At 35.9% G+C, this 16,958-nt stretch overlaps 1 protein-coding gene across 2 annotated transcripts in view; it reads right to left on the reverse strand.

Moving 5' to 3' along the window:
• Positions 1-580: 580 nt before the first annotated feature.
• Positions 581-16,958, reverse strand: part of Otogl (otogelin like) — a 142,413-nt gene continuing 126,035 nt past the window's right edge. For both annotated transcript variants that reach the window (XM_021174947.3, XM_085843441.1), the window contains exons 50-58: positions 16,766-16,870; positions 16,639-16,679; positions 11,779-11,842; positions 10,606-10,784; positions 10,049-10,153; positions 8,416-8,535; positions 7,244-7,289; positions 3,230-3,309; positions 581-2,557 (exon numbers count right to left, since the gene is read on the reverse strand). In XM_021174947.3, the coding sequence (XP_021030606.2) occupies positions 2,357-2,557; positions 3,230-3,309; positions 7,244-7,289; positions 8,416-8,535; positions 10,049-10,153; positions 10,606-10,784; positions 11,779-11,842; positions 16,639-16,679; positions 16,766-16,870 (941 nt within the window). In that variant the 3' untranslated portion in view covers positions 581-2,356. The remainder of the gene's footprint in view (positions 2,558-3,229; positions 3,310-7,243; positions 7,290-8,415; positions 8,536-10,048; positions 10,154-10,605; positions 10,785-11,778; positions 11,843-16,638; positions 16,680-16,765; positions 16,871-16,958) is intronic.

Below are 16,958 nucleotides of genomic sequence, written 5' to 3' on the forward strand. Positions count from 1 at the left end.
CTTAGAATAATTCCCCTCCCCCAGTACAAGATAACAATTTCTTCCCTATTTTTCTGTTAGAACTTCTCTGGGTTTATTCCACATAGAAATTATGGATTCATTTTCAGTTTATTCTAATGTCAGTGGATATAAAAACCCAAATAAATTTCTGTTCAAGTAATTTTTCAATTGTTCCTACAACTGCTGCCCAGGAGGATTGAGCTCGCCTTCAGAGAACGATGGCCGGACAGGTCCCTGTCCCCCATATCCAAACAATTTTTCTCTTCCACTACTTCTGCTGGGTGGTGGGCGAGAGGAGAGGTGGAACCCTTATTAAATGTAGGTTGCAAAAAAAAGTTATGCCTACAAACAGCCATCACTGAAAGTCTGTCTTTGCCTTTCTGAGGACTTGAGTGATAACTTATACTATATTCCTATCTGTTTTCAGGCCTCCATTTAGATTTCCTCACATATATAATTAGTAAAGGACGGCTTTCTTTTTGAACTCGAAGTTTCACAGAAGAAATTGTGTGTGGCCTGTTTTGCCTCTGTCCTCCTTGTTTAGAACACCACCAAACACATCACAAAACTTCAACACGTATTTATTTTATTTCTTGTTTATAAAATAGCAGAAGAATACTTCTCTTCTCCCCACAAACTGATTTAAAGATCAGTTAATAATTAATAATAGATAGTCCACAGAGAATAGAATTTACAGGAAAGTGATAGGTAACATATATTACAAATTTCTGATTGAGATACATGATGTCTTTATGTAAAATGTTAATGTATTTAGACAAGAATGTCCAACTCCATCAATATGCGAATAATCACAGATGCAAAAATGTTTATATCTAGAGAAAATGCCGGTATTAAAACAAACAATGTAAATCATTTCCATGTAGAGTAGACATCGGGACGTTCCAGGTAATACTTTTACACATTATTAAGAAACCCTGGAAATCCAAACACTTCATAACTACAGTATTTCTTAGAAGCATGATTTTTAAATGGAAACATTAATGTTTGAAAACAAGTCACATAGCTCAAGCTGGCACTATCCTATTAAAATCCAAGCATTGGCTTGTCAATGAAATTTTAATGTGCTTTTATTGACACTGACCTTCATTGGTAATCACAATCACACTAAGGCATTCTCGTTTTACTACGGAGGAAACTCAAATAATTCTATACTCCCTGGTAGAAAGGCTTTGGAAATTTGCAAAGATCTCAGAGCAAATTATTTGCAAATGCCAATGATTTGCTGTAGTTTCAGAGAGCGGCATTCCATTCTAATGTTATGAATACGTTCAGATAACTGTATGTCCCTTCACTGACAAAGCAGCAGTTTTAATGGCAAAGTTGCCCTCAGGTTTCATAGTGTACTGATATATTTAGAACCAGTCCCCAGTGATAAATGTTAACTAAACTAAATGATAAATAATAACAATATAATTAATAATTTTAATGGTATAAAAATATAGCTCCTGGTCTTCCTCTAAATAATGAACGACACTATGGTTTTCTTTCCCTTAAAAATTGAAATAACTATTATTGTATGCATGAGCATTCTAAAAGGATATTGGTCTTAAAAACTTTTTAATCCTATCCAGTGCTTTCTAGTAATGGAAGATTCTGTGACTTTTTAAAAATCACCTTGCTTTATCATTTACAATAGAGGATCATGAAACCAGAACCCAAAATATCTAGAAAGGAGTCAAGTCCTTAATGTAAACTCACCACATTGTTGCTACATTGTTGTAGAAGTCCCAGAAATGTTGTGGTACCATCACATGTAAAAAATAATAATAATTAGGGGAATTTGCAATAGCATTCCTAATATTTTTTGAGGTGTTAACTAAGCCAACATCCTACAATTCTATGTTCTGTTTCTAAGAAACACAACTCACTATGATTATCTATGAGCCAATTACAACGAATCACATTGATAAGACTAGGAAAGAAAAATTAAAGTCTACCTCAGTTTGGACAGCATTGGAAGACTTTGCAAATCAAAACAAAGGAAACCAAAACCAAAACAAGGGCACAAGGGACTGAATGGAAAGCATCCTGCAGCACAAGCTTCTACTTTACACTAAGACTTAATTTGTCCTACCCTACAGTTTTAAATGTGACCGCATTTCAGCTAAACAACTTACAATAATTTAATTCACTAAAATAAAACAACCAATCTAATTTTTTCCATTAAAACTATATGTGTTTTGAATCCACTGTTAGGTTTTCAAATCGCAAGAGTGATAAAGACACATCATAGGGTACAAGTCTGCCATGTGCCTAAATAACAGTGATGAAAGATGATGCTGCCTGACATGATCCTGTTGTGCAACATCCTCGGAATGCAAGCACTCAGTTCCACTCAGTTCCACTGGCATGTGCAGTCCATCGGCTCCTGGAGCGTGTACATTACTTCAGTGCCATTTCCTGAGCAGTGCAGAGGCACCGTCACGTTCCGCACTCCATTTTCACGACAGCACTTGCAGAACCTCAGGTGACTTTCAACATTGATGTTATATATGGTAGCCGATGGGCATTTCCCATCACAAGATGCCACACTAATCTGCAAGGAGAGATCATGAGAAAAGAGGTCTGCAAGATCAGCCAATACTGGTGATCATTTCATTCCTTCAGGGCGTCAGTAAGAGTAAGAGCGTTTTTTTTTTTTAATCATTTCATTCTCAAAACCTCTATGTGTATAAATGAGGATAGAAATATTACATTAGAACATGATTCATAGATACATCAAAGGGTCGTTACACAGTTGTACTGAATAAAGCAATGCTTACATAACTCAAAGAACAGCTTGCACGTGCATAACTGAGTACATATATGGAATGACGTAATCCTAGCCCAATAATTCTATTGTCACTGGTATCATGCTGTGGTGCATAGAACTGAACATGCCATTCTTAAAGGAGTGAATTAACAACCCAGAATACACTCCTTGATCAAAATCACAAGGCTAAAGATAAAACACAGTCAAACACATGTAGATTGAGTGCCTGTCCCTCTGGATTTCAGTTATCACTGAGAACTGTTGATTATTTATGCTAAGAATAATGTATAATTTGGAAATAGAATGGTTGAATATTAGAGTGCAGGAACACTCTCAAAGTTCAATATTGTATGCTGTCATTTTCTCGGCTTGTTTGCCAGTCCCCCATGTCAGTGACCCAGTGAGTTCCAGAAACACACATGTTCTTTATGTACCCGCTCTTACATTGCTACTTACAGAGCTTTGGCTTACACAGTCCTGTTTCTTTATGATGGATTTAATGATCACTTTCTGGCATATTCGCTCTTCTCGTTTGCCTGGAAAAGAAAATGTACTTTTTCTTCAAAAAGCCCATGTAAGAGGTGGAGAGATGGTTAAGTGGTTAAGAGCCCTTGCTGCTACTCCAGATAAATGGAGGCCCCAGCATCTGTATCACATGGCTCACAACACTCTATCTCCAGTTCCAGGGAGCCTGACACCTCTAGGCCTTCTCCACGGACCATACTTATATGAACATGCTCATACATATACACATATATAGTACACATGACTTAAGATAATAATAAATAACTATTGAAATTCTGTGCAAAAATGCTTCCATAATTTAAATATAAATAGAATTATATTGGAAAATGGTGTCTTTATTCAAAACATATAGTCAGTATAAAATTATTTTTCACAATCTACTCTTCATATTGTATGTGCAATATCTATTTTCTCCTTCCATATAGCTTATACCTTCTAGATTCAGAATTATTTTCACCTTTTGCCTAATTAGCTTAGAATAATCATTATTATCATTAGTCAAAAGTGTTACAAATATGGAAAATGAATTTTTAGGTTTAAATACATGTAAATATGTAATATGTAAAAGTAATTGATTAACACACAATTTTTGAATAAAACCGAAATACATTTTATAAGTTTTCATTAATATGCTAAATATAAAATTTTAATTACTTGTCAGCATTATTGTAATGCATGAGTGATTCATTCTTTATTCTATGGCTCTGAAATGCCCTTTTTAATTTCAAATTTAAAAAAACACCTTATAATCATTCATGACACAGTTGTATGCACCAATGTGCACCTGAGTATTACATTATAATATACCCAGGGATGTATATTTAACCAGTGTTTGATAATGCATTGAGTCTGAATCAGGACACCAAGACCAGGATTCTTACCCTGCTCTGCGTCTGACTTGCTTTGTCACTCTAGGGAAATCACTGACTCATTCTCTAGGGAAATCACTGACACATTCTGTTCCGTATACTTACTTATTGAATGATAGAATTACATATCAATTTTCATGTGACTTTATCCATAATAGTTTTAGTTAAAATACATGCAAATATAAAACCCCAACAGGTAAAGCTAAACTACTCTAGTTCGAGGAGTGATGGATAGCTAGTGGTGGGCTGAAATTAAACTGCCCTTGTCAAGGAAAAAAAATGTCAATAAATATATGGGACAATATTATTCATTATTGGTTAGTTGAATATTTTATTCCTACAAATATGTCCTATATATATTCCTCACAGATTTCTTTGGAGTATATTTTCTTTATCACAGTACTTGTGGTAATATCCAAACTCCACAATCTCTACAACACAACCTGGTCATTCAGAATCTCAACCTGTGACAAAGGTCCCCTAATGTCAATGCAATGCCTAAACCACTTCCCATTCCCTGACACAGCAGAAGTGAGTTACTAAAGCCGTTTGCCATTATTCTGCAACACAAAGAGCTCGGCAGAGGTGAACTATGGTGTCACTATATTCATTCTTGTCTAATGGGATCTCCTGCTCTGAAGCTTGATTTCCTAATTATTTCAGGAAGTTATACCTTCCTCCAAGGACTGGATATGGTCATGTCTAAACAGCCAGAGTACGAGTGCACCCTATATCAGTTTAACCACTCAGTTCTTCCCCTCTCAGCACTTAGAAAATAAACACACTAACTTGTCTGCTAATTATCATGGGCTGGTATTATGGGGACAATTACAATGGCCTTGTCTTTGAATATGACCGTGCCTCTCTCTTGTATCTAAAGGAGAGTTTAGACTCCAAAGCTGTCAAAGGAATAAGTAAGAATAGATGAACAAAAGCCTTTTAGATTCTATAGATAAATTTAATTCCTGTTTTCCTGATATAATAGATAATTGAAAGACATCAGCTCTCGTGGCATTCAGAAAAGACTGAATAAAAATTAGTTTAATTTTTGGCCTGGAGAGATGGCTCAGCAGTTAAGAGCACTGCCTGCTCTTCTGAACTATGGTGTAACTGTATTTATTCTTGTCTAATGGGATCTCCTGCTCTAAGGCTTGATTTCCTAATTATTTCAGGAAGTTACACCTTCCTCCATAGACTGGATGTGGTCCTAAGTTCAAATCCCAGCAACCACATGATGGCTCACAACCATCCATAATAAGATCTGATGCCCTCTTCTGGGATGTCTGAAGACCGCTACAGTGTACTTATATATAATAAATAAATAATTCTTTTAAAAAATTAGTTTATTGTCAATGAAGAGAAAAAATATATCGTTGGATGTTTCAGTAGATTCTAGTAACTAAAATGTGTGTTACTGTATTCCCCAGGCTCAGTCAGTACAGTTCTGGTCAACTGAATTGTGTCCCTCAACTCCTCCTGAGTTTAGTAGAGCTGTAGAATGTGATTTTTGTTTGGCAATCAGATGAGAATGAGATCAATATGTAGGTTATAATGCAATATGACTGGCCCTTATAAAAAGGGAAATTTGGAGAAACACACACATATATACAAAAACAAAAACAGAAACCTGATATAAATATGAAGACAGTATCTGTAAGTCAAGGACAGAGATCATTTTCTCACTGAACTCATTAGAGAGCTGTATATCAACATCTCAGTTTGGGAACTCCAGATCTGTGACACAATAAATCCCTGGCCTTTATTAGCTAAGCCATCTGATTTGTGAGGTCATGAGTTACAGTAGACATAGAAAGTAACACAGTAAAATGAATATCAAGTTGTAATTGATATTTTTTTCTTTTTCATTCTCTTGGAAGGGGGGGATCTTATTTATGGTTTAATGCTGGGCTCATACCAAATGGAAATGAGAGGTTGCTTAACTTCTTTGAGCTGAAAATCAGAATAATTCCAGGATTTATTGAGGGGGACTTTTGTACCAAATAATACTCTATATGTACATACTCATAGGATTCAGTTCTTTAGGATTCTTAGAAATCTTATCTGAGAAACACTTCAGCATATATCTAACAATCAATCTGTCTATCATGACATCATTAACCAAAACTATAACCCAAAAGCACCTCTAGATAAATTCTAAATTTCTGCATTTGTAATTTTTAAAAACGTTTACCTTTATTTTCATATAAGCTCATATTTTTAAAAATAGAAATGGTTGGTTGCATAAATAATTCTCTATTCTAGTTCAGTCTTTAAATTATTCAAATATCACCCCAAAATAAACATAATTAAAACAAATATAAAATACATTATAGGTATTTAACTAATTAATATGAATATTTCTAAATATAGGATTTAAATATAATTCACTTTTGGCATTTCCCAGAAATACAGACTTATAAATTTGTTCAAAAAGTCTGAAAATACTATAACTCTCTTAAATGTCTACATTGGTGTCTCAATGTCATTTTATCATAATGTACTTAAGTTTGTGTCATTGAGTATATTTCAAGCAAGGTAGATCACAGTGAACTTGAAACTCAAACTTATTAAAATCCTAGACTAGAAGCTGGAGATGTAGCTCAATGGTTAAGATAACTGGTTTTCTTACAGAGGACTTGGGGTTTGATTCCCAGGACCCACATGATGGCCCACAATCTTCTGTAAGTCTAGTTCCAGAGAATCTGATGCCCTCTCCTCTTCTTGTCTCTACAAGAAGGTACATCATGCAAGTGGTGCTCAGACACACACGCAAGTAAAACACCCACACACATAATATTATTTTAAGTTTAAGAAAATTTTTAGTCTATGATTTTTAGAAAATGCCACAATAGCAAAATGTCTAAAAAATGAAATGAAAATTTATCTAAATAAAAGTGTTTATGTATGTCACACAATATAAAGGCTGGGTTACAGGGATATCAACCACACATCACAAAAGCATTTAAATGGCAGACTTCATGAAGTATATCTCAGGAACCAACAGTTAGACGAACACAACCGATATATAAGCCACGAAAAAGTAATCTGTCATTGCGTGGACTATAGTCTCACTTACAGATCTTGCAACAGCCTTCGTTATAAAGCTTCACAATCCCTTCATTCTAGGAAGAGAAAACAGGTAAAAGGTAAAAGATAACAGGGTTTATCCATTTCCTCTTAACTTGAAAATGAAAGCCAACTCTCAGGACATTTTATCAGCTCCTACAAAGCCTTTATAGAAAGATAGTTTTTAACAATTCCTATTAATAACTTCTTAGAACAAGAAATCTTGTTAAAAGCTGAATTATGTCTTCCTTAATACAAAAAGTAGAAAAACAATGCTACTTAAGGAAGACTTTTACAATGTTCCACATATTTTTAAGATAATAAAATAATGAAAATTGTTCTAACTAGATGTCATTAATTTTTAACTCCAAAAATAATTTAAACTATGTTAACTAGATGAATTAAATTTCTAAATATTATAAATGTTAAGATAACATTTTTCTTTGAGAAACTTTTATTTTTCAAACAAACCCCACTTTCTAGAACTTAAATATAACCTTAGTGCACGTGATCGCTTGTTAGGCGCCACTATTAAAGGCTATAAATACAGAGGAAAAATCAGGGAACCAATGTTATTTTTCTATGCAATGGAATAAATCCTATGATTCATTAAATCTAATAAATTCATTATTCATTACTTGTTGTCTAAATAAAACTGGAAAGAGATTGTTTTAAAATAAAAATCATAACACTTTAAAAATCTCTCTTGATAGATTCTTCTCTGAGAAAATAGAGGATAAAATGGAGCCAAACTATAGAATCTGAGAAAAACATTAAATTCTCCAGTGGCCTGTACCAGAGAAACAAGGTAAATGTCACCAGATGTGGAGGTATTAATGACACGATAAATCGATGTGTTTGTCTAAGAGAAAAAGGCAAAACTCAATTAAGTACCATTTTATCTATATTAAAAGGGAGCCTGGATTTGCTGACCAAAGGCTTTTTCAATTATCCTTGTATATATATATATATATATATATATATATATTCATTCATATATGCCTAGAGACAGCAAATTTGACTCCCTCCTTTCCGAGGGACTCAAATTTGAACTCAAAATAGCAAACTAACAAGCTATAACAGACATGAGCCTGAGTGTCAGTAGGACCTTGGAAAACATAGTACTGTGTACTTCCTAAATTACAGTTAATGAAGAATTTCCATACAAAACAAAGTACAAACCAGTTTGCATTCAGTTTCATTAAAAGGAGGGCAAACCATGCTGTAGTTTAGAATCGTCGCTCCCTCCTCAGTGTTAACACATTCGTACGTGCTGCAGTTATAGTGCCAGGTGCTCCCCTCCTAAGAATAAAAGAGGAAGTTACTGTTGTTCTTGCTAAGATCTGCTACATCACTTAAAGCCCTGAGTTAAATTAATTAAATCTTCATTTATCCAAATCCGATGCAAGAGAGAGAGCTTCTTGGAACGTTAGCAGTGCATCTGAAAATGTCCTCAATTGTATTTATCAATTATACCAGACACATATACACACATGCATACATGCACACACACAAACACACACATGCACACAAGCATGTATGCAAAAACAATCATTCACACCTGTGTGCTCATACTCACACACATACACACACCCAAACACACAAGCATGCATGCACATAAGCATGTATACAAGATAAATATTCACACGTGTGCTCATGATCACAGACACACACACATACTCAGAGTACATGTTTATATATGTTTGGTTTCATAATGAAAGTGAAATGTTACTATGAAATAAAGCACCCAGAAGGAAAATAGTACATAGGTAACTAATTCTACTAGGTGATCATCGAAAAATCAAATGTTAAATGTCTCACTCTGATATCCACCACTTAGTAACAAAACAACAAACCACCCCCTCACAACACTCCTTTCTTTATATTGATTACCTCTTGCTCCCTCATTGCCAGGTTTAAAGGAAACCATTTGCATAATCATGTTTGTCGGGTTATAGCTATAATTTAAAAGTACAGTCAAGCTCTTTCTTGAAGACTTCTTTTAGAAGGGTAAAAATTAAGATGAACCAAGTCACATTCTCTGCTCTAGGTCACTGGGTCTCAACCTGTGGGTTTCTATGATTCATAATAGTGGCAAAATTAAAATTATGAAGTAGCAACAAAATAGTTTTATGGTCAGAGGTCACCACAACATGAGGAACTGTATTAAAGGGTTGCAGCATCAGGAAGGTTGAGAAGCACTGCTCTAGGACCTATCTCAATTCATGATTCGCTGGATATCCTCCAAGAACCGCAATCAACATCTTTAAGTTCAGTCAGGCACACCTTTAGTCCAAGCACTTGGGAGACAGGCAGACATATCTCTGTGAGTTCAAGGACAGCCTGGTCTACAAAACAAATCCAGGTCATCCAGAGCTGTTACACAGAAAGACTCCTCCACAAAACAACAAAAACAACAGCAATAATAATAAATTTATAAAATAATAATATCTAATAAATCAAAAACAAAATTTAACAGCTTCATGAAAATACTAATATTTACTTCTTCATAAATTATTGGATACAATTTTTCCTGGAAATCATTTCTTATATCAGGAAAAATATTAAAGTCCATATTAAAATTACCTTAGGAAGCAATTTTAAAAAAATTTACAAAATTATCAAAAAATATCAAAAATTTTAAAATAAAACAAAATATATTAATGTGTGGAGAGGTGCACGCTATGTATAGGTGTACAATGTATGCAGATGTGTGGCAGATGACATTTTCTACTGTGATTTGAGAATATCACTTTAAAAAAATTCCAGAGTGTTACTGTCCATAGGCCATTTTTTAAGAAGTAAAAATCCCTACCTCATATATAACTGATGTTCCATTTTCCATAATAAATTTGCAGGATATATTTTTACATGTTCCACAGCAATCATAATCACTGGAGGATGGAATGTATATCTGGTGCTGAATATAATAAACAGGCATAGTATTAGCATACAGCAACATAAGCATTTTAACGTGCTAGTCCTGAAAGTGTTTTCCAACTCCAGTGTGCTCTCTCTCTCTGAACATCTGTAAGCGTTCCTGAAGTTCAAGATGAAGAACTTCAAACACTAATTTACTTTAAATAGCCAAGTTAGAAATGAAGTACAGGTTAGCCTCTACCAGTCAGCATTCATCCAGCAGGCGCAACAATCTTAGGTCAACCAAACAAGAAAGCTGTACATGAAAACTCTGGAAACGCAAGGTCACTCATAGTGAAGTGAGTGTCTGCCTTAAATACACAGCTCATAAAATAATCGAGTGCTGAGGAGATCGTCAAGGGTTGGGGTCATGAAGTATTTACAGAGTTCAAATCCTCTAGCTGAAAAACTTCAACTCCCCAGGCCTCCAGAGCAACTTGAAACAATACTTACAGCGTCGCAGTCTTTTGAACAGTTCACCATTGTAACATTCAAAGTATGAAAGTCGGTAGTGTTATCTTTTTCATCCAGACATTCGATTGTATAACAAAAGTCCTCTTCCAGATACTTTATTAGAGATTGGCCAGGATTCAATACTGATACTTCTTGGAACACACACACATCATCCTTTTCTAGAATAAATAATAAATAGATAGATAGATAGATAGATAGATAGATAGATAGATAGATAGATAGATAGATAGATAAATATTTTAAAACCCCACAATGTTGTCTTTTGTGCTTACCAGTCAATAGGTAGAACTTATATTAACATCTATATTTTCATTGTGACGAAGCAAATTTTCAAGATCGCATCAGATATTACATATTTCTACCCACGCAAGGATTTATTTAACAATATCAATAGCACAGATATCTCTTAGTGTATAGTACATATAGATATCCCTGTAAAATCATTTGTATTAGCATGTTTCAAGAGATATATCTTAGAGCAACTTCCAGAAGTATGAGGTCTCAGAGAGGAGCAAGGTATTGCTGCCCCTTCTCCAGACATAGATCATGACCACTAGATAAATGTAACATCTAATTCAATAATAATAGTAGTACCCTTTACGGTGGGATTCTGTAACACTTTGTGACTTTGGTGATTATTATGTTAATAGAAATAAACTGTGGTGTATTTGAGCAGGCTGGGAGGGGACTGGATCTAGCGCAGTAGCTGTGCTTGCCTCTAACTCTGAGGTTCTCCTTTAGTCTGCACATAAAAAATTTAGAAGCATTTTAAGCCGTTGAAGAAATATTCTACATCCTAGGAACAACTAATGCATAGTATGAACATCTAATATTTCATGATTTTAAATGCTAACATTAATCATAACACAGTGAACAAAAAATGTTCACAATTTTAGATAACATGTACTTTAGTGATAGAGAAAAATTCTAGTGTCCTCTTAAAAGTGCTATGATGAAAATAATTCCTTTTTCCATCTTATTATCAATTCTCAGATCATTTTGAGATATTATGAACAAAAAATAGTAGTTGTTTAAAGAATGCTCACAATTGAAATACTATTTTTCAAAGAAAACAGGTTTAAATATACATGTGCTGAACAACAGACATCAATTAGTATGTGTTATTTAAAAAGTATTTTTAAAAATATTTACCACAGAGATACTGTACACATCCACAGTCAGTCTGAAAGTTTTGATCTATTGCGGCAAATTCTCCCTATTTGAAAGAAATTATCATGTAACTTATCATGATCATTTTGAAAACAAACATTATACATAATGGTACCCAGGTAGACATGTGTGAGATAGTTCACCAACCTGCCAGTGAGTCGAATTTAGTTTGCAGATCACTCAGGAAAAAAATCAGAATAAAAATATAATTGTGGATCACCCAGTGCTTGTATGGGGGTAGGTGTATATACATGTTTAAGTGTAGGAGTGTGTGTATGTTTTATGTGCATGAATGAGGATGCACATGCATGTTGACACCAGGGGGCAACAGGTATCTCCTTTGACACATCTCCATCTTACAAATGAGGCAAGGTATCTCACGCCTCCTCTGAGTTCATCTGTCCAGCTAGTCTAGGTAGCCAGCTTTCCCTGGAGATCTGCCTTTCTCCTTATGTGCTAGGAATACAGGTGAGGTGCCTACCTGGCATTAACATAGGCGCTGTGTTTCCTAACACTGGGCTTGACACGTGTGAGGTGAAGTTAACAACTGAACCATCTCCTCAGCAGAGACTATTCAATCTCTTTGTACTTCAATTTCCTTAGCTATCAAATTTGTTGATCCTGAGATTCTAAAGGGCAGAGCAATTGAGTTTAGAACAGTGTCTAACTGCCAACTCAGGAATAGGACTACAACATGTAGAACTTAACTCACTCTTTACTGATGAGTTTTCCTCATCCACAAAACAGATACAATGTAACCATGGGCCACTTAGTTGTGTAGAAAGAAATCAATGGGCCAGTGTAAATAATGAAGTCAGGATTGAGGTGGCACACCCACCCACCCCTACCTTGAGGAAGGTATAACTTGTAGCTATTAGTAACCTTTTCCTATGACTGAGGCTCAAACCTCACCCTGCTGGAAATGACTTAGCAACCTCTAAGCATCACAGGATTTATATATTCAGGATATATATTCAAGTATTTGCTTGAAAGCATTTCCTTTTTCACGGTGCCTTTAATCTTCATAACACATATTGATAAAAGGAATCTGATTCTTCGCATGAAGACTTTATTCTACTAAATTTGTACTACTATCTCATAGTTATTTGTTCCTGCAAACTAATATGTTACCTTTTGTGGTGCTTTATAAATTGTACTTTCATAAGTGTTAATTCATCTGCTGCTTTATGACTTTAATCTAAAGACAATGCCAATAAGATTGGAAGTAAAAAACTTCTAACGGAATTAAAAAAATACAATTAATCAAATCAGTAGTCTTCCTCAACTCAAAGGATAAATGGGCTGAGAAAGAAATTAGGGAAATGACACCCTTCACAGTACTCACAAGTAATATAAAATATCTTGGTGTGACTGACCAAGCAAGAGAAAGATCTGTATGACAAAAACTTCAATTCTCTGAAGAAAGAAATTGAAGAAGACCTCAGAAGATGTAAAGTTCTCCTATATTCATGGATTGGCGGGATTAACATAGTAAAAATAGCCATCTTACCAAAAGCAATCTATAGATTCAATGCAATCCCATCAAAATCCCAACTCAATTCTTCACAGAGACAGAAACAGCAATTCTGAAATTCATCTGGAATAACAAAAAAACCAGGATAGCAAACACTATTCTCAACAATAAGAGAACTTCCAGAGGAAATCTCCATCCCTGACCTCAAGCTGTACTACAGAGCAGTAGTGATAAAAACTGCATGGTATTGGTACAGAGACAGACAGGTAGATCAATGAAATAGAATTACAGACCCAGAGTTAAACCCACCTGATCATTGACAAAGAAACCAAAAACAAGGAGTGAAAAAAAGACAATATATTCAACAAATGGTGCTGGCTCAAGTGATGGTAAGCATGTAGAACAATTCGAATTGATCCATTCTTATCTCCTTGTACAAAGCTCAAGTCCAAGTGGATCAAGGACTTCCACATAGAGCCAGAGACACTAAAACTTATAGAGGAGAAAGTGGGGAAGAACCTCAAACACATCAGCACAGGGGAAATTTTCCTGAACAGAACACCAATGGGTCAGGCTCTAAAATTAACCTTAGACAAATGGGGACTCATAAAATTGAAAAGATTCTGCAAGGCAAAGGACACTGTCAACAGGACAAAATGACAACCGACAGAAGCGGAACAAATCTTTACCAACCTTACATCTGACAGAGGGCTAATATTCAAAATATACAAAGAGCTCAAAAAGTTACACTCCAGAGAACCAAATAACCCCATTAAAAATGGAGTACAGAGCTAAACAAAGAATTTTCAACTGAGGAATTTCAAATGGCTGAGAAACACCTAAAGAAATGTTCAACATCCTTAATCATCAGGGAAATGCAAATCAAAACAACCCTGAGATTCCACCTCACACCACTCAGAATGGCTAAGATGAAAAACTCAGGTGACAGCAGATGCTGACAAGGATGTGGAGAAAGAGGAACACTCCTCCACTGCTGGTGGGATTGCAAGCTTGTACAACCACTCTGGAAATCAGTCTGGCGGTTCCTCAGAAAATTGATCCAGCAATAACAGTAATGGGCATATACCCAGAAGATGTTCCAACATGTGATAAGGACACATGCTCCACTATGCTCATAGCAGCCTTATTCATAATAGCCAGAATCTGGAGAGAACCCAGATGTCCCTCAACAGAGGAATGGATACAGAAAATGTGATGCATTTACACAATGGAGTACTACTCAGCTATTAAAAACAACGAATTCGTGAAATTCTCAGGCAAATGGATGGATCTAGGAAATATAATCCTGTGTGAGTAACCCAGTCACAAAAGAACACACATGGTATGTACTCACAAATAAGTGGATATTTGGCAAAAAGCTCAGAATACCCACCCTACAACTCACATACCATATTAAGCTCAAGAATAAAGAAGACCAAGGTGTGGATGCTTCAGTCATACTTAGAAGAGGGAACAAAGTAATCAAAAGAGGTAGAGGGAGGAAGGGACCTGGGAGGAAGAAGGAGGAGAAGGAAAAAGGACGGGCATTATTGTGTTTGGGAAGAGCTAGAGGAAAAGTACAGAGGGTCAGTAAATTGAAAGGAGATATATAGCAGGGAAATGGGCAGCTATCAGAAAGTCCAGATGCCAGGAAAGCAAGAGGCTCTCAGGACCCAACAGGGATGGCATTAGCTGAAATACCCAACAAAGGGGAGAGAGAACCTGTAGAGACGATATCCAGAGGTTAGGCACAGCCCCTGGTTGAGGGATGAACACACCCACCCCTCTCAAAAATACTAACACGGAATTGTTTCTGTTTAAAGAAAATACAGGGCCAAAGAGTGGAGCAGAGACTGAATGAAAGGCCATCCAGAGACTGTCTTACCTGGGGATCCATCCTATATGCAACCCCCAAACCCAGACACTATTGCTGATGCCAAGAAGTGCTTGCTGATGGTAACCTGGTATGGCTGTCCCCTGAGAGTCTCTGCCAGAGTCTGGCCAATACATATTCGGATGCTTGCAGCCATCCATTGGACTGAGCATGTGACAGCAATGCAGGAGTTAGAGGAAGAACTGAAGAAGCTGAAGGGGATCAAACCCCATAGGAAGAACAACAATGTCAACCAACCAGACCCTCTCAAAGCTCCCAGGGATTAAACTACCAGCCAAAGAGTACACATGGAGGAACCCATGGCTCCAGCTGCTTATTTAGCAGAGAATTGCCTTATATGGCATCAATTGAGGGGAGGGGGGAGGTCCTGGGAAGGCTGCCCCAGTGTAGAGGAATGTGAGGCAGGAGTGTATGGGTGGGTGGGGGAACACCTTCATAGAAGCAGAGGGGTAGAGGTATGGGATAGAGAAAAAAAAAAGAAAATTAATTACTATAAAAGTTATTCTATATCTTCAGCGTTCTTTGTTAACCATCTATAACATCACCTGAGCTAGTATAAAGTTAAATGACATTGACAATAAAGTAGTGATGTGCAAAGAGGAATGTGTTGTGTGATGCTATGCCTCATTGGTTTCCCAAAAGAGTTTGGGTCTTGGATGTCTGGATGGGCTTTCTGGACGTACACGTTTTCCTCTTTAAGCAAAAGAAGAAAACGAAAATGTAAAAATGTCTTTTTGGAAGACATTATCTGTTCTAAGAAATGGGGACAGGGATATATCTTCTCTTCTAAGCCTAATAGCATAAGATGAAGGTAGGTATTTGGTGAACAGACATATAAAGCACTATTAGTCCCACTTTGTTGATAGGTACCATCAGTCACCCCTGTTGTTTTAGAATATTAAATTCTCAAATATTTCTCTTTGTATCGTCACAGATAACTCAAGAAAAAAGACGACAGTTACATGTTTCTTTCTATTTTTCTTCTGTAATGCATATATTGGACGTACACTGTCTAGAAGAATTATTTGAGATGCCTTTCAATATTAAAATAGTAATTTTTTTTCAATATTCTGCTTCATCTTAAGGACAGTCAGTAATATAATGTTAGTAGATTAAATTGTCTATTAAATAACTGTATATTATTTTATGAATTCCTCTTTTTGGCAGCTCTTACTCTGTAACCCTAATTTGCCTGGAATTCACCATGTAGACATACTGGCCTCAAATTCACAGAGATCTACCTGCCTCTGCCTCACATGTACTGGGATTATAGACATAGAACACCATGAAAGGCCACTTTGTTAAATAAAATATAAAAGGTTAACTATCATGTAATATAGTTAGTTGAGTCTATGTCAATATAACATAACTAGAAAAATTCTATTAACTTTGCAAAATTCAGAAATGAGGCAGATAAAGAGAGAAGATACTGGTTTGAACAACACAGTAAGGCTATGAGAATGCACATCCTTACCACTTCACAGGTTGGCATGACAAGATTCTCACAGTTGCATTCTAGAAGGGCAGAAAACCAACATGGTTACCTGACTCAGAATGCGTCAACTCCTTATTATAAAACGTTGAGATAGAAAATGAGTTACCACAACGCCAGTTTGGGCAACATTGTCCAGGTACATCTTCTTTCACCAGGTCCATATCTTTTGCACACTCAAGTGATGGTGGAGGGCAAAGATCTGGCTCACAAACTAGGAAGTAAAATCAAATGGGTAAGGATGAATCTTGTGGACATGCATGTCCTCATTAGTTAGCTGTCATTTCCAAGGCGTGCGGGGG

This window comes from Mus caroli, unplaced genomic scaffold (assembly GCF_978045245.1).
Source record: "Mus caroli unplaced genomic scaffold, Mus_caroli_1 scaffold_9, whole genome shotgun sequence".
NCBI classification, from domain to species: domain Eukaryota; kingdom Metazoa; phylum Chordata; class Mammalia; order Rodentia; family Muridae; genus Mus; species Mus caroli.